Below are 26439 nucleotides of genomic sequence, written 5' to 3' on the forward strand. Positions count from 1 at the left end.
CCTCATTATGCAGATGGGGACACTGAGGTCCAGGTGGGACAAGTGACTTGTCTAAGATCACCAGGGAGATAAGGGGGTAGGGAGGGGTTCGAACCCGCGGCCTCGGGGTCTACATCCGCCCGCCCGCCCGTCTTCTCACTGGACCACAGTGGTCTCCCCGGACTACGGATGCGCCTTGCGGTCCCGCCGCCCGTGACTGACGGACTGCCCCGCAGCCGCTGTGACTGACCAGCCACCCCTCCCCCCCGCTACTACGTCAGCCCCGCGGCGCGCACGCGCCATCTCGGAACCGAGGCCGCGGGCTCGAGAGGGAGGCGGGACTTCCGATCCCCGAAGTTTTCAACCGGTTCGCGCGGGAGCCGGAAGTCGCGCTCTGGAGCGGGGTCCAGGGCTGCGGACTCCGTCGCCGGCTTCCTAACTCTCACCCCCCTGCCGACAGAAAGGTGAGGCCCGGGCAGCGGCCCCGGCAGGGACGGGCTCACCCATCCCGAGACTCTCCTCTCCCCTGTCCGGGCTGCCGAGGTTCCGGGGCGTTGGAGGTCCCGGCGGGGGGCTGGGGGCGGTGCAGCCTCGTTCTTGCCCCGCGCAGCCGCGTTCGCGTCCCGCTTTTCCCCCTCCCCCCGTACTCCTACTGTGAGGGGCTCTAGTGTGTGTCGGGGAGGGGAGGACCGGAACGGGTACTGACAGGAGCTTCTCGTGGGGGATGCCCACGCGCGTCCAGCCTCCGAACCTTGTGCGGAGATGTTGTGCAGAAGCCTTGAATGCCCCGAGGGGCTGTGCCTAGTGTGGGAAAATAAACCGCGTCCAAGGCGGCTTAGGGGCCGGCCCAGTGTCGTGTCCGGGGCTAGTGTGGGCATCAGAACAGCTCTAGAGCCGGGAGGGACCCACTGTGTGCGGGGAGAAGCGCCGGCCACGAGGATAATCATAAGAACTAACATTTATTAAGCACCAACTATTAGCCGGGCACCGGACCTGAGCCCCGGGGAGTGGTCATGATAGGCACTTACTGTGTGCTGGCTGCTGTGCTGACAACAGTAGCTAACATTTATGGTGCACCAGCTGTGTGCCAGCACTATTGCTAAGCGCCGAGGGTGCAGATGGAGGCACAAGACAGTCCCCATTCACAAGGAGCTTACAGTCTAATGAGCAAACTCTTGTCCAAACAGATGTAGACTGGACAAGCCTGAGAACCACCCAGAGGGAAGGCACCAACATTGAGGGGCATGAGGAGGGGCTTCCTATAGAAGGTGGGAACTTGAAGGATGCCCGAGAAGGTGAGGAGGGAGAGCATAGGTCTCCCTCATTTAGCAGAGGAGGTCACTCCTCTGGAAGTTAAATGACTCACCAGAATCATAAGTTCATAGATCTAGAACTGGAACTATCTAGTCCAATCCCCTCATTTGACAGGTGAGGCCCAGAGAAGTTAATGGACTGACTCATGCCTCAGTAAGGTCACACAGGGATTAAGTGTCTGTGGCTGGATTTGAACTCAAACGTTCCTGACTCCAGGCCCATCAGTATTCACTAACCTGAACCTCTTGGCCTTACTTGTCAATGGCACTAGATGGCCTCTTAGGTCCTGTACAACTCTAGATCTTGATCTTATGATTTCATTTGTACAGAGCTCCCAAAGTTGTCTTTAGAGAATTACTTGGGGGCTCTGAAGGGTTGATTGACTCATCCCTAGTCTCACAGCCACTATGTACCACAACCATACCAGAGGTTGCCTCTATCACCACTCAGCCCTTGCTTTCCAGGGGATTGGATTTTGGATAATTCAGAGGTGTTTTCAACTGCATTATTTCTTCCTTCCCTGAGGAATATCCAGCCAGTAGAATGGACTGGGATGATTTTGTCTTTCTGTTCCCAGGTGACTAGCACATAGTGGGACGCTGGAGGCATCCTCATTAGAATTTGTTGAATTGAATCAGGAGCCTTGAAAAACTTACTAAGTGGCATCAGAGATGGGGGAGTGAAAAAGCCATTGGATACACTGTGACTGAATGAAACCTTTCCCACTTGGGAGAACTCACCTGGGGCTTGTGCTCCAAGGCAGCAACCTATATTTGACTCCCCTTCACAAGCTTAAGGCTCCATAGCCCCGGTGTCACCTGCCACAGAAGTCCTTTCCAGTGTTCTACCCCCCACCCCCCCCTTACTCTTTATTGAAATTACTTTGCATAAATTTATATTTATTAATATATTGGTAGTTGCATGTCATCTAGTGATGTGCTGGTAAACAAACAGCTTCCCCTCTTCATCATACTTGTAACAACCTTCAAAGTTTAATCTCCATTATTAACATTTTCACTATCGCTTTCTTAAGTCCAGACAACTAACAAAACATTACATTAAGCCCCGATTTGTAGTGTTTGCCAGTATCCAAGGTGCAGATGTTCACAATGAGAATTTAACCATGGCTAGCTGGTTTGATCTGGCTTCAACCCACCCCTGGAGTCATCCCTCCTCTCAAAGAAAGCTAGCTCCTTAAGGGATGGGCTTGTTTTTCTATTTATTTCCTTGGAGTTTACAATTCCTTGTAAATAGTGGATATTTGAGAAGTCTTGTAGAATTAAGGAACTCAGAGTTGTTTCCAAATAGGCTGTATGAGACTAGGACTTTAGTGCAGGTGACCTTCCAATAGATGCTCATTTCATTAGTGCCTGATATGTATCAGCTACTGAGCTAAATTCTGAGGCCCAGAGCTTGAAAAGAGGATGAGGTCCTTGTCCTAAGGGAGACCTTGGATCATGGGTTTTAGAAGTGGAAGACAGCTTAGAAATAATGTAGTCCAGCATCTGCATTTGAGAGATGAAGAAGGTACAGAGAACAGAAATCAACAAGATCACACAGGTAGCAGAATCTTTACATTAGGCCCCTGCTAGTGGAATGTGCACCAGAAACCTGTGTTTGACTCACAAATAGAGGTGGGGTGACTGCTAGGGTTTTAGAGGTGATTCCCACTTAGTTCCAGATGCAGTTTGACTATCTATCATATATGAAGGGCCTGTTATGTACAAGGTGCTAGGGAAGCAAAGATAAAATGTAAAAACAGTCCCTGCCTTCAAGAACCTTATATTATCTCGGACTTGGCCTTGAGTTCCGCTCTTGGTACATGAGCCTATGAGTGTAGACATGAGGTGTGTATGATAAAGAAGAATAGTAAAGTTCTTTTCTGTGAGTTAGTAACTGACTGATCTTTGGTGCATTAACTTCTGTGCCTTTTTGGCCTCTCAGTAGCCTTGAGAAGCAGTGTTGGCAGCTGGACTGGGAGTCAGATGATGGCCTGGGCTGTAGACCCTACTGTGTTTCTCACCTGCTACCTTGACCTTTCAGATCTTCTGCTTCATCTTCCATAACATAAGGATAATTCCCCTTGCTGTGTCAAAGGGCTTTTTTAAGGACTTAGATAAGATAATGTACATGGTAGCTCTCCGTAAATTGAAAAAGTAAGCCAATGTTAGGTGGGATGTTGTTGATGATGATGATGGTGGCAGCTTCCTGGTATTCCACTGTGTTCCAGATAGTTGAGATTTGGGGATAATTGGGATCTGCTTATTATTGTGCTTTTATGGAGGGGAAACAGTCATTTGGTTCACATCAACTGCTTCGTTTCAACATGGTTTTTGTACGTTTCACATTTTTGTAGGTGCAGTCATGCAAGAAAGCATCAGATTTGCCTCATCAGGGGACGATATTAAAATATGGGATGCATCGTCTATGACTGTGGTGGAACAGTTCAACCCCCATTCATCATCGCTTGGAATCAGCTCTTTGTGTTGGAGTAGCAATAGTATCCTTTTCTTCATAACAGCACTGTATTATATTTGAGGGTTTGGGTACCCCCCCCCCGAAATATAATAGTTGAATGAACATGTAGAGTCAGGTACTTGTTTAAACAATTCTTCTACTCTGAGAGAATGAAGGGAATTGAGGATAAATGAGGTCAGTTTAAAACACTAAGGATGATTTAGCTTAGAGAAAAGATGGTTCTTTAACCTTTTTCATTTGTCGTGAGTCCCTTTAGTAAGTGAAGCCCTCCTTGGAATAATACCTGTTGCTTGTTATATTCACAATTAAAGGAAATGTTTTCTTTCAGTTGGAGGTTAGTGAAAAGAAAGATGTAATTTTTTTTCCCCCACCATGGACTCCTTGGAAGTCTGAACCCCTGATTCTGAGGGGTGGTAGTTCTTTATATATTTGAAGGGTCCTTGTATGGAGGAGGAATCAGTCTCACTCTTCTTGGCACTAGAGGGGACAATTAGGACCCATGGATATAAGTTGTAGTGAGATGGGTTTTGGCTTACGTTAAAGAAGAACTTATTAACAGAACTGCCTTTTTAAAAAACTTAAAAAGCATATTGGAAAGGAGAATTATACCTTTTTCAACAAGGAATAAGACTAGATGATCTAAAGCCCCTTAAGACTGAGATTTTACTTGTCTGCAAGTTGGCAGCATTTTAAACCAAATAGTGAAGGCACATGATCAAGGTTGACTGTGAAAGAGGTGGAAAGTTGCCTAATTTTTCCATCCCACTGCTCTATTTAGAACCTTTCTTTCCTATCTTGGCTGGAGATAAGTAATCTCATCTCTTAAAATGATGCAAAGCACCAGCCTAAACTGATGTGTTAGGTTTCTAAACCCACATGATTTATCTCTTCTGTCTTAGGAGAAATAATTAGAATCAGAATTTGAGAATGTTTAGCAGTGGAAGAGACTTGAAAGATCATTGACTCCTAATTTCTTCAATTGCTTCTTTGGATTTTTATTGATAACTTTGGGGTTTTTTTATTACCTTAATTTCCAAATATATTTTTCTCTGCCATGCCATCCCTTTTAGTAATGAATAAAAAAGAAAGAAAAAAGGCAAAACTAAACTAACACATCACCAAAGCTGACAGTATAATGTTACACACCCATAGTCCTCCACCACTGCAAAATAGAAAGGGAGAAGGGTATATGTATACGTGTGCATGTGTGTGTTTCATTTTTTCCTTTCTCCATGACTAAGCTTGGTCATTTAATTACATAATGTACATTTAATTACATTGGTTTTTGTGTGTGTATCTTTTCCATTTATACTACTGTAGTCTTTTGTGCGCTGACTTTACTCTGCATCAGTCCATATAAGTCTTCCCATACATCACTGGAACCTTTATATTCCTTGTTTATTGTGGTACAGTAACATTTCATTCAATCCACAAGTCACAATTTGGTTAGTAATACTCCAATTTATGAAACTTCATTTTACAGGTGAACAAAATGAGACCCAGAAAAGATTTAGCCATAGGTAATGGTAGAGTTGGGACTAGAAACCCAGTTTATTTCCTAATGCAGTGTTCTTTCTGCCATATAACTATTATGAATTGGTAAGGGAAAAGGGAAGAGTGAGGCTTTTAAATAACAAAAATTAATTCCCTCTACTTATGGCAAAGATTTTGAAAACACAGTTTCCTATGGAGAAGCTAAAATTCAACAGTTGATTTTCCTAGAGCATCCTAGAGTAAAATCCCATTACTCAAAGTATATTTATTAGATTGTCTAAGGTATTTAGGGGAGCCAAGCTTTGTAAAGCCCTTTTTTGTAACTTTAACCTCAATAGCTTTGATCATAATGATAATGGAAATAATCTGTAATTTCCTAAATCATGAATTTTGCTTGCATTTAAATTTCCCCAGCCAATGGACACTATATCTCTTCTTGTCCATAGTAGCCATTTATTGTCTGTGTGATGGGTAAAACTAAATGTGTGTGGTCACCCTATCTGTCCCCGTGTGTGGAAAGCTAACTAGGACGACTGTTTAACAGTTTAGGTATTAAACATTTATTAAAATATATTAGAGGTTAACAAAGAGAGAACAAGTGTCTCTGAAAGAACAGGAAAACCCTAACTACCTCAACCACTTAGGTCAACCCATGCTCTCACAGCAGGGGGTCTCTGGCAGTACTCCTGTTCTCCCATCTGGAAGGCTAAAATAAGAATACATTATCTACAATTCTGTGACATAGTTTCCTAAACTTTAACAGTTGCCCTTTAAGTACTGCTACAAGTAATTGGTTTCTCTTATGACTCACTTAGGTTACTAAATGTTAAAACTACACTAGAACTTTCTGAAGATACAATATTAAAGAAGTAGGACCTTAACTATAATCCTGGATTAAGAGAATTTAATTCATTTTATGAGCCTTTTGAACTCTTTTATTAAACTTACAGTAAAGACTAGTATTCCTCATGACTTCAAGAATTTCTAAGCATTCGCTAATTATTCATTTGTTAAATTAACTTTGTAACGAAACCCAGGTGACTCAAAAACGATCCCTACAACAGTCTTGCTACATCTTGTGTCAAAAGATCTCACGTACATGATAAATGCATTATTCTGTGAAGATCTCTAGACTGATGTTGCCAGGTATGTTAGAAATTATTTTCCCTGTTGGAGCGTAAATTTGGAGTTGGGAGGGATCTTGGAGACCACTGGGTTCAAACCCCTCATTTTCTAGATGAAATGAGGACCAGCTAAATGACTTGGCAACACAACTAGTGTCTGAGCCTGAGCATTCCACCTAAGGCTTTGTCACTCTTGTAATGTTTTTATTGACTTCTGAGGAAAATGTGTACATGCATCTTTATACGCACATACATATGTGTACATAAAACACACAGATGCACCTACACGGCCTTTCTCTTGTCATCTCCTGTTTTTTGTCCATGGTAAAGATTGAGATAAGCAAAAGAATAGAAAGTAAGCGAGGAAAAATGATCTTGTCATTAATGTAATATTTAGCCAAAAATGAAAATAATATTTTCTTTAGTTTGTGTAAGTAAATAAAGCAGTGGCACGATCTTATTTTTTTATGCACATTGTTATGTGAATGAATATATAAATAATCTCCTAGTAATACAACTTGGGATTTCTAGACTACAAAAAAAACCTTTCCCCCACCTTAGTTTCATCTAAACAGTCTGACAGTATCTGAAAAAAGAAAACAAAAGGAAAAAAATAATTCCAAGCTTATTACGTTTGCAAGCAAAACATTCCCATTCTTAGTTACAGTTCAAATCATAATTTTCATTACTTGAGATTAAGGAAGTGCTTAACTAAATTGTTTTTTATATTCATTTTTATCCCATTTTGTTAAGCAAGATTTAGTAATTCTTCCTCACATTAAAATTGTTATTTTAATATGATGTTTACTATAATTAACATCCTTTCCATATTCTGTACATGATTGTCTAGTTTCAGCTTCCTGGCAGAGAAAGGAAATATGGTTTAGATTGATTTAATCTTTCTAATGGGGGAAAAATAGGACAATATAGTTTAGAGTGCTTTATTCTATTAATTAGCATGTGACAGTCAATCAACAAACATTTATTTAGTGCCTGCTATGTGCCAGCCACTGTGCTAAACACTAGAGTGTAATACAAAAAGAGGCAGAAGATAGTCCCTACCCTCAAGGAGCTTATAATCTAATGGGAAAGATAACTTGCAAACAAATATATACAAAGCAAGTTATATACAGAATCAATAGAGAATAATGAACAGAGGGAAGGCACTGGAATTAAGAGGTTTTGGGGAAGGCTTCCTGTAGAAGGTAGGATTTTAGTTGGGACTTAAAGGAGGCTAGGGAGGTCAGTAGTCAGATGGAGAAGGGACAGTGTTCTAGGCAGAGGGGACAGCCAAAGGGAATGCCCAGAGCTGAGAGATGGAGCGTCTTGTTTGTGGGGCAGCCAGGAGGCCAGTGTCTGTCTTGAGCAAAAATCCACAGGTGAGATGTATTGTTGATATTTGTTGGTATGGCTTTTGAGCTTATTGTGATATTCAAGGGATAAAACTTGAAATGCTGACTCACCCTTTAAAAAAAAGGAGACTAGAGAAATACATTTATAAACTCTTCCAAGTGCTAGTAAAACCAGAAATGCTAGTGTTTCCCGGAACAACTTTAAAAAGCACTATCGATCTACCAGTTCTTAATATATTTCCCTTAACCTTCTTCTAAATTTAATAAAATAGCTCTTTCTTTTTGAGGGTTTTGCCTCTGTTCTAAAACTAGTTACAAATGAACTTGAAGTAGATTTTCATGTATTGTTCAATTTCCATAACTGTTCATTTAGATAATTTTTTGGTGACTGCATCTGCCAGTGGTGATAAAATAGTCATTTCCAGTTGCAAGTGTAAACCAGTCCCACTTTTAGAGCTAGCTGAAGGGGTAAGTATTTCTGCCTTTTTCCCTGCTTCATTCCTAATTGCAAGGATGGCTTATCATATCATTCATTAAGAACTACAAGTTAAATACAAAAATATAATACAGTGTAATACCTCGTAGCAAAGAGATTATTCCATAATAACAAGCTTCCTTTTTAGTTTCCTTCCAGAAAGAAGGATCCCTATAGAAAGCATACATTGGGGCAGACATTCCCTTTGTTTAATTGAGACACCTTCTTACTTCATTTGAGGAACCCTGTTGCCCCCTGATTTTTTCTGCTGCTCAGTGACTGCTTTAGGAGGCTGAGCATGGCTGGGGTCTCTCGAGTGTCTTTATGACTCCCAGATGATTGGACCAATCCCCGCTCTGGGAATTAATTCAGCCCTCCTTTTGGCCCTGGTTCACCTCCACAAGACCTTATCTCACCTGGTCCTGCTCTTTCTACCTCTAGTCTCACCTTGGCGGTAGTGCTAGCAGGATTGGACCATCCTTTATGCTCAGCCCAGTTTTGTTCAGTAGAGCAAATCTTCCAAAGGGATTTATTAGTTGAGGGATCTTGTTTCTTCCTGATTTTGATTGGATTTTAGAAAACACTTTTAAGGTAACTGCTGCTTTGCTTAGTTTTGTTGCTACTGTCTTTAGAACATTCTTATACCTATTTTAAAGCCCTTGGAATTACCATAATCCCTAGTCTGTGGGATAAACTGTTTAATCCCTTCAGAAGAATAAGTGGCATTCTATCTCATATGGGATGATCCAGTTTGCCTTAGAGGTGAACCAGCATTTTTCTGCTGACCTTCATAGGTAAACAATAGGCCGGCTAGGCTGATAGGTAGACAAACTACTGATCCATATTCTTGGCTACCTGTGCCAGAAGTTGACTGAAGGTAGGAGAAATATCCCCTCCGAAAGCAGAGAAAGTGCGATCTCAGCGGTGTCACCACTGCTTCTTGAGAGAACTTTTGGGGGCCATAGTCACCTAATATGCTCTCTCATATGGCATCACCATGCCATTTCTATCCCATTGCCTCCCAGTAATCCATCAGACATTACTTAGGTGCCAAGTAGAAGCACGCATGGCTTGGAATCAGGAAGAGCTAAACTTGGAGTCAGAAAGACCTACCTCTGATACTTTAAAGCTTGGTGACCCCAGGCAATAACAAGCAGGGGAGATAAGACTGCCATGTAGACTAGAATAACCAATGAGAAGTACAATAAGCTACCCTTTATTGTGGTAGTAGAAAGCTAGGTGGCAGCATTGGAGCCCGGGGACTGACGTCAGGAAGACCTGAGTTCAGATATGGCCTCGGACACTTACTAGCTGTGTGACCCTAGGCAAGTCACTTGATGTCTGTCTGCCCCACTTTCCTCATCTGTAAAAAAAGGGATAATGTAAGCACCCACCTCCAGGGGATGTTGTGAAGATCAAATGAAGGACTAACTGTAAAGTGCTTTATGAATGTTAGTGCTTATAAGTACTGCTGTTATTGCTATCATGGTCTCTCTTTGTAGTTCTTGACCTCTTCCTTTTTTATGTTCCCATCGACCAGCACCATGCTTTAGGCCCTTATTGCGACTTGACTGGACTACTGTAGTAGCCTTCTAACTGGCTTCCTTGTTTCAAATGGCTCTGGACTCCAATCTGTCTTCCCTTCTTAATGGGCATCTGATCCGTTTCCATTACCCAGAATGGCTTTCCATTGCCTCCTGGATAAAGTTGAAAACACCTCGTCTGACTTTCAAAGCTCTTTATAATTTGGTTCCAATCTTTCTCAGACTACTTCACTTTGTGGACTCTTCCAACTAAATTGGGCTACTTACTACATATTGGATGTTTTATGTTTTGCTGCCTCTCTGCACTTACCCCCTTGGGAAAGAGCCTGCAATGCCCTTCTTCCTCTTTTTGAATCAGAATTATTCTCCAAGGGCAACTTGCAGTGCCACTTTCTCTGTGAAGCCTTATTTAGTCTACCACTAGTGATAATGACTTCCCCTCATTTATACTATAGCACCATCCTGCTTATGCACTTATGTTTTCATTTGTATCATACTTGTTCACGTAGGTGTAAAAGATACCTCATAGATTATAAATGGCTTGAGGGCAGGGTCGGTATATTTGTCTTTGTTGCTTTCCTGTTGCCTAGCACAGTGCATAACATTGAGCAGGTGCCAGAGAAATGTTGGAATGAGAATTCTGAGGCAGATTGTTCATTTATAGCCTCATCCACATGAGTAAATGTTTGAAAATTTTGAATGAACTAACGTGTTAAACTTAAGCCAGTATTCAGAGAATATCTTTTAAAAGATAAACTAATATTGAAAATAATTAATGTATGTTTTGTTAAATATCATACTTGAAACGTGGACTTATTTAACCAGATGCTTTATTTTTGCATCAAAAAAATATGCCCATTCCTTGAAAAATCTTGGCAGGGGGGGACACAAGATCTCAATTTTTCCAAAATCCATTAATTATGTTTTTTAGCCACGTTAATGAAATCTCAACATAAAAACAACTCTTCTCTGTTCCTTGGGATAAGCTTACTAAAAGGTGAACCTTTCACTGTGCCCTACAGGTCAGTTAGAGATTTTAAGACAACCAAAATCCAAAGATGTGAGTGTTCCAAGAAAATCACCTTTGCCTGTTTTTTTTCCTTAAGGTTAAATTTCTGGCTGATAATGCATGCTGACTGATTGTAGCTCTCCAAAAAGGGGGGGCGGGGGTGAAGGAAGCAAGGAGAGAGGGAGGGAGAGATTGAGATTAGTCATGACACACTAATCTTACTGTTTTGTTTAGAATGAAGTGACTTCTTTATATAGCACTTGCAAATAGATATTCTGTAGTTCTAGAGGTTGATGAGTTCTGCTTACCTATACCCATTAGGTGACTATTTTGAACAGAAAACTAAAACACCTTTCTAGTTAAATGCCAAGCTGCTGGAATAGTTTTAGATGAAAAGAAGGCCTCTTAATATCCATGTGGACAATATATCTTTTTTTTTTTTTTTGGTGGGGCAATGAGGGTTAAGTGACTTGCCCAGGGTCACACAGCTAGTGTCAAGTGTCTGAGGTCGGATTTGAATTCAGGTCCTCCTGAATCCAGGGTTGGTGCTTTATCCACTGCACCACCTGGCTGCTCCCGACAATATGACTTTTTCAGCCCTAGTAGCATCTCAGTTACTGCTCTTTTCAGTAGCAATATCCTTAATATAGGCCTAACAAGGAGATTTTCTTTGACCTCTCTATAGCCTTTGCTCCTCTCTGCCCCTTGAGCCTCATTCCCACCTTCTGGGCCTCTGCTCTCTGGTTCTATAATGTTTTCCCCCAGCTTCCTTTGTGGGGTCATCATCTGTTGTGTAATCTCGTAGGGTGGGTGCCCCATACAATTCTCTTAGGACCTTTTCTTGGGCCTCTTTTCTCAGTAAACTCTCCCTTGCTTGCTCATATTAGCCGCCAAGGGCTCAATGATCATCTCTCTGCAGATGGCTCTGAAACCTTATGTCTGGTCCACATCTCCTGCCCAACTTCCAATCCCCATCACCAGTGATGCTTTTACCTCTTCTTCCTAGAAGCCTCTCACTTGAACCTCAGACTCACCATGTCTGAACAAACCTATCTCCCACAGCTGTCCCTCGTTTTCTTTTTTTTTGAATGTACATCACATATGTGTATTTCTGTCTTCACAAAACATAAGCTCCTTCAGGGAAGGACAGTTTCATTTTTGTTTCTGTGTCCCTGCTGCTTTTTACAGTGACTGTCCCATAGTAGGTGTCTAATCAGTGCTTGTTCTTGTGTTGGTTACTCCTTAAACCTATCCTGCTTCCAAATTGTCCTATTTCTGTTGAGGGACCAGCACTCTTCCAGGTGCTCGGGTTCATAACTTTAGAGGGTTTTTTTCCCCTTTTATCCTTCTTCCCTGCCTCCCCTAAACAGTTAGTCGCCAGATCATGTTGATTCTACCCCCTCACCATCTCTCACCTCTGACCATAACTTTTCACTTACAGTAGCCACCCTTGATTAGAACCTCATCACTTTTACCTGGAGAGATAATAGCTTCCTAATGGATCTCCTTCTTTTCAGTCTTCTCTGACAGCCTTCCATATTATGGCTAAAACAATCTTCTAAGACATAAGTCTCATGTTACTAGCTTTCCCAAAAGCCTTCAGTGACTCTGATTATTTCTCTGGTAAAAAGCAAACTTCTCATCCCACCACTTGAAGTTTTCTGAACATAACTTTTTTATACCTTTTTTTAGCCTTGTTTCACATTGCTCCCTTTAATAATTCTCTACATTACAGCCCAAACAGTTGCGCTGTCTTTAACATTCCTTCTCTTGCCACTATAAGTTGGCATGGGTCATCCTACATGACTGGGTGGCTCTCCTTCATCTCTGCCTCTCTTTTTCTGATCTTCCTTCAGAGGTAAGCTCAGGTACTACTTCTGCCATGACACTCTACTGATCTTTCCCGTTGTCCCTTGCCTCAGTTTCTACTGCTTTCTTCCTCCTAAAATTATCTTGTATTATATACTTCCATGTATATGTTCTGTCTCTTCAGTAAATTGCTCCTTATGTGCAGGGACTATTCCTATTTTTATCGCTTAACCTCTAGGGCCTAGCACATGTCCATGGCTTTGTGTACAAGCATGTGTCTATACCAACTCATTCAGATATACTGACTGACCTACTGCATTTCCTCCGAGGTCAAGCTGACTTCCAGAACACCTTATCGTAGAGCTAACCTGCAGAGATCATAGGATCATGGCAAAGAAGGAAACTTAATTTATACCATGTAGGTCAAAGTCCTAATCAAGGAAAGTTGGTTGACTGTATTTACAAAGTAAAAAGAGAGCTTTTCTTGAGGCTATCAGACTACAAGAACATGGGATTTATATAGTTTATGCTTGCTCTAATGTAGTTTGAGAATTTTAACAAGGTGAATGAATGCTTTAAGGATTCATGGGTTCTTTGCTGTGTATATTTTTTCCCATCCAACACTGCGACCCTTCCATACCTTAGCAGACTAGTATTCAAGAATTACAGAGTCTGGGGCAGCTAGGTGGCGCAGTGGGTAGAGCACCGGCCCTGGACTCAGGAGTACCTGAGTTCAGATCCTGCCTCAGACACTTGACATTTACTAGCTGTGTGACCCTGGGCAAGTCACTTAACCACAATTGCCTCACCAAAAAAAAAAGAATTACAGAGGCCAAAAAACCTCATCACTTTGTAGGTAACATTATGAGCCTCTCTGATCTTAAAGCAGATGTCTCCTTGGGTAGCACCTTTCTCAGCAGATATATGCTCAGAGACCATCCAGTTGAGCGGGATCTCTTTGTGTTCCTCTGTCACAGCAATTGAGGACCCAGGGCCATCCTTGTTTCATGGTGAGGAATTGGAGGAGAGTCTGGGTGGAAGGATAATAGAATAATTAATACCTTATGTCAAAAGATCACTTTACAATTGAGGAAGGGTTTTCTGTGTAATCAATGCCTTGTTTGATCCTCAGACAGGCTTGGGAGGCAGATAGTACAAGTTAGGGTTGTTGTCTTCATTTAACACTTGAGGGACCTGAACCTCAGTTTCTCAGTGACTTATTTGGGGCCACATGTCTAATAAGAATTGGAACTGGAATTCAGACATAGGTGTTGTGATTCCATGGCCCATATTCTTTCTACTCTGTCTTTTTGCTTCACATAATAAGCTGGTGAACTGAACAGGCTAATTAATGATCCTGATGGCAAATATTATTGGTAAGGACCAGATAAGACCTCTGAGAGAAGGCTTTGAGGCTGCTTGGCCACATTTCAAGGTGCGGTTCCTCTGCTTACCACTATTACTTCCATTTTATATGACGAGAATTTCAGTTTGCTTTCCTCGATGCCTCCTTCTTGCTCAGGCATCTCTACAATTCTGCTCTTGCATCTAGAGTAGAGGATGTTGGTATTCGAGTAGCTCTCTCTATATACCGTGGACTCTCAGAGATGATCCTTTTGTTGGTAAGTCCTTTCTTAGCCAGTGAAGGAGTGATTCCAGTTAATCGTCAAGGCTTTTTTGATAGGCTACAATGAATAGAATGCAACTCTTATGAAAGTCTTCATAGGAACATCAGTGTTTGATTATTATAGTGAAAAGCAATTGAGAATATGCTTGTGGATATATTGACATTCCCTAACCAGGCTTATGAGCGTGTTGATTTTCTAAAACAAACAGACAAAACAACTCAATTCTGTAAGATAGTCTCCAGTGTCGAAATGTGTTGTGTTCCAAAGGTTCACTAGTAAAACGGTTGTTTGTAATCTAATTGTATTTCCTTTTTGCCCATTATTGTAAATGGATGGTCAGGTTTCCAGGCTAGCTCACAAGAAGCATTTTCAAGTAAGTATGTATAAATGTTGAGCCCTGAGATCAGCAGAGGGGAAGGCTGTGCAATTCCTGAGGTCTAGTAAAAGAACTCCTGCAGTAGCAGGGAGGTCTGACCTTGGCACCTCTGTTAGTAAGGTGGTGGGTATGGGAGAACCAGGTAGGGCAGAAGTTTGCTTAGGAGCCTTCCAGAAGTTGTCATGGAAGGTCACTGTCACTGGGGGAAAAGGAGCCTGTGCTAATCTAACTATCTAGAGTAGGGTATAGTAACTTGGGTGAACAAAAGTGGTCTATCGACTAGAAAGGAGTTCCATTTTCCATGATAGTCTAAGTGAAGGAATCCTCTTTCATGACAAGATTTTAAGACCATAATATATAGGCCTTGTCATTCAGTGGCAGGCTGTTCCTGCTTCTCAGGCTTGGCTCTGACATATAAGGTCATTGGAAAGTTAGAATGACCTAAGAAGAAGGCGTAGCTGAAAATCTCTTGAGATCTCCTGGATCATTAATATTTGATACATTGTGATGCTCAGTTACCTGTTGAAATGATATTTGACAGCACATTTATTTGGCATCCATGAAACATATGATGAGCCATTGGGACCACCTGTACTACCCCAACATGTGTGACCGTGCTGTGATGTAGAGCCAGGGAAATGGAGCTGGAGCCTGACAGACTCCAACTGGCTGAGTAGAGAAGTCCCTTCTTAGAAGATCAGAAGTTATTGCTGTATGTGTAACACAGTAGATGCTTGGAACCTAACAGCCTAAATCTTGAGCTGACATTCTTGGTTTACTGAAGAAACAAACAAAAAAAGAACTTGAACTTGGATTAATTTAAAGGAATACAGTTAATACAGTTGTGTGCATGTTAATTTTTTGTAGTTTGAATTTATATGTGTGTGATATTGAGTTTTTTGTTGTTTTTTTTTTTAATAGCAAAAGCAGACATGTATAAACTTAAACTCTACGTCTATGTATTTGGTAAGCGGAGGCCTTGATAACACTGTTAATATTTGGGATTTAAAATCAAAGAGACTCCATCGATCTCTTAAGGTAAGAAACTATTTTTGTTAGTTATTTTTGTTATTATATTATTATATTAGTTATTTTTGTTAGAAAAATTGTGCGTTTTTTCTATTTGCTATACTAACCAAAATTTTCTTTCCAAGAATTTTTAGCATTCATTCTAAAAGTAAAGATGCTTCAGATTTTTGTGAGACTCAATAAAAAATCTTCTAAACACAAACTAACTCTTCACTTTTCCCTTATAATTTTTCTTAAAAGTAATAAATTATTGTTGTGTTTAAGCCTTTTCCCATGTATGCCTGTTTAACCCTACAATAGAAACTTCTTGTTTTGAATAAAATAAACCATCCCATCATTTTTTTATTAAAAGTATTATTTGGTGTCACCACCAAATTAATAAAAAAAGAGAAAGAAAAGAAAGAGCTTTTGGATAAATGAGAAAGGGAATAGTAATGCCAGTTGTTATTGAACCCTGCAAATAATCAGAATCAGGAATTTGACTCAGGTCCTCTAAGATAGTCTCCTAATACTGGCTGTTTGTTATTTGTTTTTTACATAAAAAACAACAAAAACAAAAACTTGGAGCGCACTTTTCTTTGTTTTTCATTTCTAAAATGGACTAAAATCTATGTTGATACTTATGGGTAAAATTTTACAGTGGCCATTTTGCCCTGGAAATGAGACAGATAAAAACCTTACTTACCTTGATGTCATTGAGTCAGTTCAGTTTAGTTAGAGAAATGAACGTTACAAAAAGATGAATGGTTTTCTCTCAGCTTTAATCATATCTTCCAAAATATCTGTACTACTAGAACTACTTTTGTAATTAGCATCCTTTGGGGGAAGATGCCTGTTAGCTGAGACTGGAAAATCATCAACTATGCATCTGATAGATTAAATGGAAAGTTAACAAGCTCTTTCTAGAAGGGTGATATAGGATTTCTTTAAATTGCAAGTAATAAAAGTAGAAGTGATATTTAGATATATACATTTATTAAAAAGAGGGAGACAGAATGGGAGAGCATTCCCTGAATTGAAAAGAAATTAGAATTATAATCTCAGTTCTATTAGTTATATGCCCAGGTTTTTTGGCAAGTCACATAGTGCTATGCCTTAGTTTCCACATTTGAAATAAGGAAAATACCTATGTCTTTCATAAATAAACGATGTTTTCTTTGTACATTTTAAAAAAATTGAAACATTAAAACAATAGTCCTGCTTCCTTTCCTTCTTCTCTCCTCACCTTACGGTTACTGCCTAATTGAAATAGCAGTTATTCATTTGATTTAGAAAAGGAAAAAGAGCAATGAGCTTTATAATATACTCAGAAAGCCTTTTAAAGTTAGAGACTATGGGTATGTGAGGCCTAGCCTGATCTTCTAGATGCTAGTGCCACTCTCCCCACCCCATTTACTTTTCTGTGTATGTGTTTTCCTCCTCAATAGAACATAAAATCCTTCAGGGAAGGTTCTGTTTCATTTTCATCATTGTATTTATAGCAGCTGGCACTATGCCTGGCACATAGTGCTTAAAAAATGCTTGTTGATTAGTGTTATGGAAAAATAGATTAATGCCTTTTATCCTTCATATTAGTGCTAATCTGACTATTACTAGTGATATGGTAGTGACTTGGTTTTGTATCATGAATGATCTCTAGTGCCAAATTACTTACATTTCTCTCTGTCTAGGCCTGAACTTTTTCCTGAAATGAAGGAAATAGTCAATCCTCATAGTGTGTTATTAAATATCTCTTTTTTCCTAACCCTGTCAAATGTGATGTAACAGTCCAAAGAATAGGCTGTTAATACACATTTTACGCAGCATTATATTTTGGTTTATCTCTTTCAGGATCATAAAGATGAAGTAACTTGTGTAACATTTAATTGGAATGACTGCTACATTGCTTCTGGATCTATAAGTGGTGAAATTATTTTACACAGCATAACTACCAATTTATCCAGTACTCCGTTTGGTCAAGGTAATGGCCAGGTACAGTATGGGCCTTAATTAAATTTTTATTTCCGTTTTGGATGATTGCACTTTATATGGTGAAGGCAAACTAGAGATCGGTGATGGGAATTGTTTCTTTGACTTGTTTTAAAACATTTTAGTAGTCCTATTGATAATCTATTTAAATATGCTGGGGTTTTTTCCAGTCGTGTCTGACTCTTTGTGACTTCTTGTGCAGTTTTCTTGGCAAAGATACTGAAGTGGTTTGCCATTTTCTTCTCTGGTTCATTTTACAGATGAGGAACTAAGGCAAACAAGGTTCAGTGATTTGTCCAGGGTCACACAGCTAGGAAGACGAGTCTTCCTCATTTCAGGCTCAGCGCTCTCTCTTTTCCATTGTGCAATCTAGCTGCCAAAATATGTTGTTACTGTTGGGCTGTTTTGTCTGTTTGAGGATAAGTACATAAGTGTCCTGGGTATCAGCAGGTGGCGGAGCTCTATAAATCCAGCCACCTGCTTACTGAGATTCTGTGTAGTAGGTAGTATAAGGATCCAGAGTCCAAAATGAAATCTTTGTTGTTTGTGAGAAGCTTCATTGTACCAAGGAAGGCATGCAGGTATGAAATCAGGGGGCACTATTACATCTGTCTTTATGGGAACGTAAATACAAGTTAACTTGAGGAGAGACCACTTGCCATTGGGAAATTGAGAGGAGGCAGTGAAAGGTGGGGAAGCCTGGGCAGAGGCATAATGGCAACAGTAACTAAGCGCTTACGATGTACCAGGCCCTGCTGAGGATAGAAACAGCAAAAAGAATGACAGTCCCTGCTCTCAAGAAGCTTACAATCAAATGCGGGGAAAACCACACCCAAAGGGAAGCTGAAGGGCTGGGGTAGAGGTCTCAGCCCTCTGTCAGTGGGCCAGGGGGTGCTGTTGAGGGCTGAGTACTGAGACTCCTCAGTCTTCCATGATGATGAGATTCCTGGAGTTTGTTTTTTTTTGGGGGGGATGAGGGTTAAGTGACTTGCCCAGGATCACACAGCTAGTAAGTGTCAAGTGTCTGAGGCCGGATTTGGACTCAGGTTCTCCTGAATCTAGGGCCAGTGCTTTTATCCACTGCACCACCTAGCTGCTCCCCAGGTTCCTAGAGTTCTGATGGAGAACTCCAATGGAGTACACCCACAGGTGGGAAATGAAAGCCCATGAAAAAGCTAGTGAGTCAGGTTTGCTGGCATGCCGAGTGATACTCAGTAAGTCTGGAATGGGAGGTGAGGGCCAGGTTGCAAAGGGCCTTGAATGGCAAGCTGAGGAGTTTCTGTCTTATTCCAGAAGCAGCACTAAAGAATTTGAGCAGGAAAGTGAACTACTTCAATCTGTGTTTTCAGGTTGAATTGGCATCTGTGGGAGGATGGGTTAGGAAGGGGAGAAGCTGGAGGTAGGAGGATCAGAAGTGAGGGCCTGCAATGAGGACATTGGGATTGGGAGTGGAAAGAGAGGGGCAGGCGTGTGAGACAAGGGCTACCAACTGCTGCATTATGGGGAGACTGAGTTTTGTGTCTGTGCCTGTAACCTGGGTGACCGGACAGGGGTGGGACTCCTCCCTAGAGAAATAGGAGAGTTGGGAGAAGGGCTAGGTAGGAAAAGGTGGTGGGGTCTGCTCTGCATTTGTGATTCGAGTCACTGATCGGACATCTCCGTGGAGCTGTCTAGCAGGCAGTGCATGGTACCTGACTAGGGCTGAGGTGATAAATGGGAGCTGGACGGATCAGTTTGGGATTCATTTGCAAAAAGAATCAATCCCTGGTTGTTGAGGCCATCCCTGAAGGGGAGAGTACGTAGAGAGGGGAGGAGGAAGAGTTCCAGAAGGGGACTTGGGAGACACTCCCTTTTAGGACATGGTGTGGATGCTGATCCAGCAAAGGATGGCCCAGCATCTATGGGGAGAACAAGGAGAGCAGTGTCTTGGGAGCTGTTGGAGGAGACAGTATCCGGGAGCAGGGATCTAGTGGTCAGCAATGTCAGAAGCTTCACAGAGGTCAGGCAGGATAAGGACTGAGGAAAGCTCATTTGATTCAGAAGTCAAGAAATTATTGGTAAACTGTGGAGAGAGCCATTGCATGTGAGTGGTGGTGTTTGAAGCCAAATTGCAAAGGATTGAGGAGTGAGTGGGAGAGGAGAAGATGACAAGTATCAACAGCATTTTTAGGAGTTTGGTTGTGAAAGGGAGGAGGTAACATAAAATGATAGCATGGGGGGGAGGTGGCAGCTTCAAATGGAGGTTTGCATAGGATTCGAAGCCTTGGCTATGTTATTCAGCCGGAGGGAAAGAGCTAATAGTTGTGAGGCATCTAGGTGGAGCAGTGGATAGAGTGCTGGGCTCAGGAAGACCTGAGTTCAAACCCAACCTCAGATACTTATTAGCTGTGTAGCCCTGGGATAGTCACTTAACCTATTTGTAAAATTGGAATAATAGTAACAGCACCTACCTTGTAGGGTGGTTGTGAGGATCAAATGAGATATTTGTTAAGCGCTCAGCACAGTGCTTGGCACATAGTAGGTACTTAATACATGCTTATAGATAAGGCTGTATTGAAGAGGAGAGGGCATAACTGCGGGGGGCACGCTTCTAGAGAATGTGGTAGATGGTATCAAGGGCATAGCTAGAGGCAAGGAACAAGGCCACCTGTTTCTCAGATGCTGGAGCAAAGGAGAGAACGGGATGTGTTGTGCAAGGGATCTGAAGTGTAGAGTAAGGAAGATTTGATTCGTATAGAGTAATGTTAATTTTCTTAGCAATGTAGGAGCCAAGGTCCTTTGCTAGGAAGAAGAGGAGTTGGTGTAATGAAGGGGGGCCTTGAGGATAGAAAAGAAGGCTTGGCATAGCTGCTGAAGGGAGGGTGAGAGGGAATTAGTGAATGCAAAAGGATTGAAGCAATAAGCGCCAAGTTGAGATGAGATGTCACAGAATCATAGTGGGCCCAGCCAGTACCTTTGCGAGACTTTTTCTACCAGGACTCAGGTGGGAGTAGAGAAGGTGAGTGGTTGGGGCTAATACAGATTTAGGATTTGGCAAGATGTCAGTGGCAAGTAGGATGAAGCTGCAGCAGATACAAAGAGAGAGGACAGTGGGTGACTGAACTCAGTAACCATATTCATGACTGTGAATGGAGGAAAGTGAGGCCGGAACAATTGTGTTGGACTGAGAGAACTAGGGAGGGTAGAGGGATGAGAACTTATTGTGAAAGTAAAAATAGGTTCAGGAAAAACAAGGCAGAAGCTACAAAGAAAAGATAGATAGACCATGATATTGTGGTGAGAACTGAGATCTGACCATCCCTTTGGGTGGTGGAGCTAAAGTGAAGGTAGGAAGTGGGAGGCTCTTAGCTATATCACTGTGTGTCAGCATCCTCAATGGGAGAACAAAGGAAACCTATGAGTTAGGTACTGACTCCCTTGAGGCATGACGAAGGAGTGCATGCAGTGTTGTCCATTTCTGATTAAAATATTCTGGCTAAAATAGACATGCTCCTGAGTTTTCTTTTTTTTTTTTTAAATTTTTAATTTTTTGGTTGGGCAATGAGGGTGTTAAGGGCTAAAATTCTAGCTAAACTGTCTAAAATATCTAATGAGTGGTCGCCAATAAATTATAAGCTTTAGCAAGAGTTAGACTTTTAAGCATTTATTAAGGAGAATAAGAATTTGGTAAAGAGAGAGAAAGGCCTAGATTCATCTATCTATTAAAGGGAGAGCACATTTCTAGCTCCCTTCTCCACCAGAGTCCAGAGGAAAAGAGAGCGAGACTGAGCGCCAGTCTCTTCCTTCCTCCTCCCACTAGCCCGCATCACTTCCTGACTCCTGGTCTTGCCCTCAAAGACCTTCCCTTCATGGGCAGAACTCCTCTACAGTAAGTATCCAGCAGATGGCGTTATTCCAATCGTTACAAGGGTTAAGTGACTTGCTCAGGGTCACACAGCTAGTAAGTGTCAAGTGTCTGAGGTCATATTTGAACTCAGGTCCTCCTGAATCCAGGGCCGGTGCTTTATCCACTGAGCCACCTGGCTACCTCTGAGTGTTCTTATTTAGGAAAAATGAAACGGTTTTCTTTCCTAGATAATGAGATCATTGCATCTTAAGATTAACAGACTTTTGGGATGTCTTGAACATTTTTAAAAAGTTGAATCTCAATATTATCTTTTAAAATTAGGTAGTTATTAACATAGATGCCCATTTTTTTCTTTTTTCTTAACAAATAAACAAATTTTAACAAACATGAGCATTTCAATATACAAAAAAGAGCAGAAAGAGGATTGTTTAAAATATATATATGTATGTATGTATATGTAAACACTATGCCAATAATAAATTGCCCCACTTATTTCTCTCAGCTTATGAATTTCCTTTTGCTCTTTCCTGTCAATTCCTTATATATCTTAGATATCTGACCTTTACCAGAGAAATTTGTTGTAAAGGTTTTTCTCCTTAGCTGTTTCCCTTCCAATTCTAACTCTGTTGATTTTATTGGTACAAAAGCTTTACGTTTTTATGTAATCAGCATTTTCCAGTATATATTTTATGATTATCTGTATCTCGCTGGTTATTTCCTTGTAAAGACAAACTAGGAAATGATACTGGAAAACCTCATTTGGAAATTGGATTATGGTTCCTAGCCTAATTTACTGTTTATTGAATGTTATCTCAAATCTTAAAAATGAATATTAACAAACATTTTTCTATAGTTTTGCTTTGTTGGTATTTATTACCTTCATTGCTTTGATGGATCTGTGATCTCTCTCCAGCAACAGGTTGCAGGCCGTTCATGCCCTCTCTGCCTGTAAGCTTCTTGTCCTTGTCCTTCCATTAGTCCTCTATGGGGAGGTGTCAGTTAAGAAGGGGGTGGTTTTCTTATTGTGCTCCTGACGTTGTGAGAAAAATGAAGCTAAGAGTCTTAGGAAGGAATAAAATAGTACTGAAATACCTACATTTTGCAAAGCAAATCATGAATATTTTCCCTTTTTATTATTCTTTGTTCTCTTTCTGTTCTCAAACTTGTTCTGTAAGTTTGTTTTTATATATATATATATATGTATATATGTAGGTATTAGATACATTCATACATACACGTGAATATATGTATAATTTATTCATATATACATTAAATTTTTTCCCAAATGCCATTCCTTGTAATTTTAGGCTAACTTGCACATTTTATTATACTTCAGATTTAGCTACAAGTTTACTAATGAAAAACCGGAGTCTCTGTGGGCATTTAATAAAATGTTTCTGAGGTACTTATCAAACTTACTCAAAAATGATTTGGAATTGTTCTTAAATGCTATCTGAAAAGTTGTCAGTTTTCAATGCTGCTTTATTTTAGCTCTTTATAAAGAATGATCTTAGACTTTTGGCTCTTCAAAAACCATTGAGTGTATAATCATCTATAAGTGGCTTTTGTGTATATGACTCATGTGAGGGGTGTGCATTTAATTGTTATTACCCCAGTGTGCCATTTCCGATAGAATCATGTAAATAGCAGATGTGGACATGAGAAACTTGTACTTTCCTAAGCATTTAATAGATTCAATGTCTTTCTTGTGGGGAATACTGTGCTTAGTATTATTCAATTTTATTATAGATAGCAAAACTTTTTTCTTGTTCAAAAATGTATTGCCTGTTTATTTAGAGCCCGTCTCAGATGTTAGGCACATCAAATTGTTCTTTGTTAAACTGAAACAAATTATTAAATTCCTAATTGGAAATCTTATTACAGTTAGCTTTTGAATACTTGAGAACTGATTATTTGGTTTCTGTGTCACTGGGGAGTCTTCCTTTTGATGTGTGTTCATTTATATATTCATTAGAAAGTAAAGAAAAAGAAAAGACAGTTGTGAAGTATATGAAAAGAGTTTAAATTTAATGTCCAGAAAAAATTTTAATTCACTTTTTAATTTATGCTATTCTTTTTTTTTTTTTTTTGGTGAGGCAATTGGGGTTAAGTGACTTGCCCAGGGTCACACAGCTAGTAAGTGTTAAGTGTCTGAGGCCGGATTTGAACTCAGGTACTCTTGACTCCAGGGCCGGTGCTCTATCCACTGTGCCACCTAGCTGCCCCTCCATAAGATTTTTAGTTCCAAATTTTTCTCTCTCTTTCTCTTCCTTCCCTTCCCCCCAAGACAGAAAGCAATCTGATACAGGTTATATATGTACAGTCACATTAAACATATTTCTGCATTAGTCATGTTGTGAAAGAAGAATCAGAACACAAGGGGAAAACCTCAAAACAAAAACAAAGGTAGAAACGTTATGATTCAGTCTGCATTCAGAATCCACAGTTCTTTTTTCTGGATGTAGACAACATTTTCCATCATGAGTCCTTTGTCATTGTCTTGGATCATTGCCCTGCTGAGAAGAGCTACGTCTATCACAGTTGATCATCACACAAAGTTCCTGTTACTGTGTACAATGTTCTCCTGGTTCTGCTCACTAGAGCAGGTATTTTTAACTTGGGGTCCATGAACTTAGGATTTTTTATATTTTGAGAACTATTTCAGTGAAATTAATTTTCCTGTGATCCTGAGTGTTTTATTTTGTCCATTTTAAAAACCATTATTATTAAATTATTAAAATTATTATAATCTAAAGGGATCTGGTTTCACCAGATGTCAAAGGGATAAAAAGTTTAGAACCCTTGACCCTAGAGGGAGGCCAATATAGAGTTGGACAAAAAAAATATCATGCAAAAAGAAAGAAATGGATGAGCTTACAAATGTAGCAAAGTACCAGGGAAGTAGCTGTTGTCCTTACCCTTGTGGATGGTTGGGACTGACTTTATTTTTGGTGACAAAAGAGGAGAGAAATGAAATGTCACCCAAAGGGGTGTTGAATTACTTGCAAAACTGAAGTATTTGCCACATATTGTTAGTATGGGCAGGACCTTTTAATATTGAATAGAATTTTATTTTCCAAAGTATATGTAAAAACAGATTTTAACATCAGTTTTTAAAAATCTTTGTGTTCCAACTTCTCTTCCTCCTCCATTCCCACCCCCACCCACTAGAATTCAAGCATTTCAAAATAAATACATGAGTAGTCATGGAAAACATTCCCACATTCGCTAGGTTGTGATAGAAAACAGGACCTTTTAACAAACACTCAGAGTTTGGAAAAACACCTTTTTCACTTGTGTTCCCTGTTGAATGGTTTCACCAGTGTCCTCCTTGACTCACATCTACTCTTATCCAGGGGCACAGAGGCTAGAGATTCAAGGGCCTTCCCTTGAAGCCTTCCAGGATCTTGACTGCCGAGGATTCAGTTTTTTCTTTTCCTTACGGCCTTAACTTAATGATCATGGGAACATGAAGGGATAAAGTGGTTGCCCTGCCACCATTTCTGCTTCCAGAGTCTTATACATGTGACTTTTCAAAAGATTGAGAGTCATAATTTCTGGGTAATTAGTCATTTTATTAATAATGCTAACATTGTAATAAAAGAGGTCAGTGGCACTCTGGAATGCCAAAGACCTCCATAACTGTTGGCTCCTGGCCTATATGCTCTTTGAACAGTGTCTGTTCTGGAGGGTGGCAATCAACTGATTAGTTAATAAGGAAAGAGAATGAATAAATATTACAATGAGAGGCTGGACCTAGTCTAATGAACTTTGATTATGTCATTTACTTCTAAATTGCCCAGCCTTGGACAGTCTATTCAAAGAATTTATCCCTACCCAAATTAGTGTAAAGCCTATTGGGCTCTATTGAATTCCTTGTAAGATTGGGTGGGATCTGGCCATGATTGAGGAGAAAGTTAATTCAACCTTCAGAGATTTTTTTGAAATGAGGACTTTAGAAAAAGGGGGAAACTGGATCTCCCCAAATCATTGGTTATTAATAATCAATAATTCTCTCACACATGAGCTCCCCTTAAAGTATTTTCAAATTGTGAATTTTGCATAAAGAGAGTCACAGTGTTTCCTTCACATTTTAAAGTGACTGAATGACTATTGCCCTTCTCATTTTCAGACATCTGTATGATCATTGATTTCCTTTTCTTCACCATGGAACTGTTAGAACCTAGTTCCATCCTCCTCAGTTTATAGATGAGGAGATTATAATGCTGAGGGCTTGTTTCTTGCCAAGGTCAAAAAAGTCAGAACTCAAGAGTTTTCTCTTCCATCCCTTGTATTTGGCCAAACTATGGGGCTGTGTGACCTCTGACATAGTTATACACAGGAGAAATCTGAAAGATTGTGCTGTAGGGCAGCTTTAGCATTTTTAGAAGCATCAGGTTCATTAAGATAATGATACCAATCAGTTAAAGTAGCTTTTAAGCTATTTCTCTTTCCCAAGTAAATTTTAAAACATTTAGATTTTTTTTCCTTAGTGTTCTTTGAATATAAAAATTGGCTTCTATAACTACACAATTTGCTTTATAGGAAGATGACTGGACTTAAAACTTTGGTCTTTCAAACTAGTTTTTTTTTTTCCTTTTGGATATACATAAATAATTTCTCAGCTCTATTTTCTTTTTCTTTTTTCCCCTAGAGGGCTGTCCTCCAAAATAACCTATATTATCTGGAAAATAGAGCTAGGTAAAGTGTTATTTCCTATGGGTAGGTGAGGAGGCATCCCCTCACCCCCAAATGAGAAGTCATAGGCAGATTATACCGGTAGATTTATGTCTTCATGTCCTCACCTCCTCCCTTCTTGAGGGGAAGACTATTAAAAACTATTTTCCTCCCTGAAGTGCATTGGAAGCTTATCTTGACATGATCACCCTTAGTTGGACAGATTCATGATTTCATTGGTGGAAGTACTTCCTTCACTGATGTGGATTTTATTTTATTTTTTATTTTATTTATTTATTTTTTTTTGCGGGGCAATGGGGGTTAAGTGACTTGCCC

At 40.3% G+C, this 26439-nt stretch overlaps 1 protein-coding gene across 2 annotated transcripts in view; it reads left to right on the forward strand.

Annotated features, from left to right (window-relative positions):
* The first annotated feature begins 315 nt into the window (after positions 1-315).
* Positions 316-26439, forward strand: part of NEDD1 (NEDD1 gamma-tubulin ring complex targeting factor) — a 63044-nt gene continuing 36920 nt past the window's right edge. For both annotated transcript variants that reach the window (XM_043968836.1, XM_043968837.1), the window contains exons 1-5: positions 316-443; positions 3650-3793; positions 8115-8209; positions 15504-15620; positions 17442-17582. In XM_043968836.1, the coding sequence (XP_043824771.1) occupies positions 3658-3793; positions 8115-8209; positions 15504-15620; positions 17442-17582 (489 nt within the window). In that variant the 5' untranslated portion in view covers positions 316-443; positions 3650-3657. The remainder of the gene's footprint in view (positions 444-3649; positions 3794-8114; positions 8210-15503; positions 15621-17441; positions 17583-26439) is intronic.

The sequence above is a fragment of the Dromiciops gliroides genome, chromosome 5 (assembly GCF_019393635.1).
Source record: "Dromiciops gliroides isolate mDroGli1 chromosome 5, mDroGli1.pri, whole genome shotgun sequence".
Taxonomy (NCBI): Eukaryota; Metazoa; Chordata; class Mammalia; order Microbiotheria; family Microbiotheriidae; genus Dromiciops; species Dromiciops gliroides.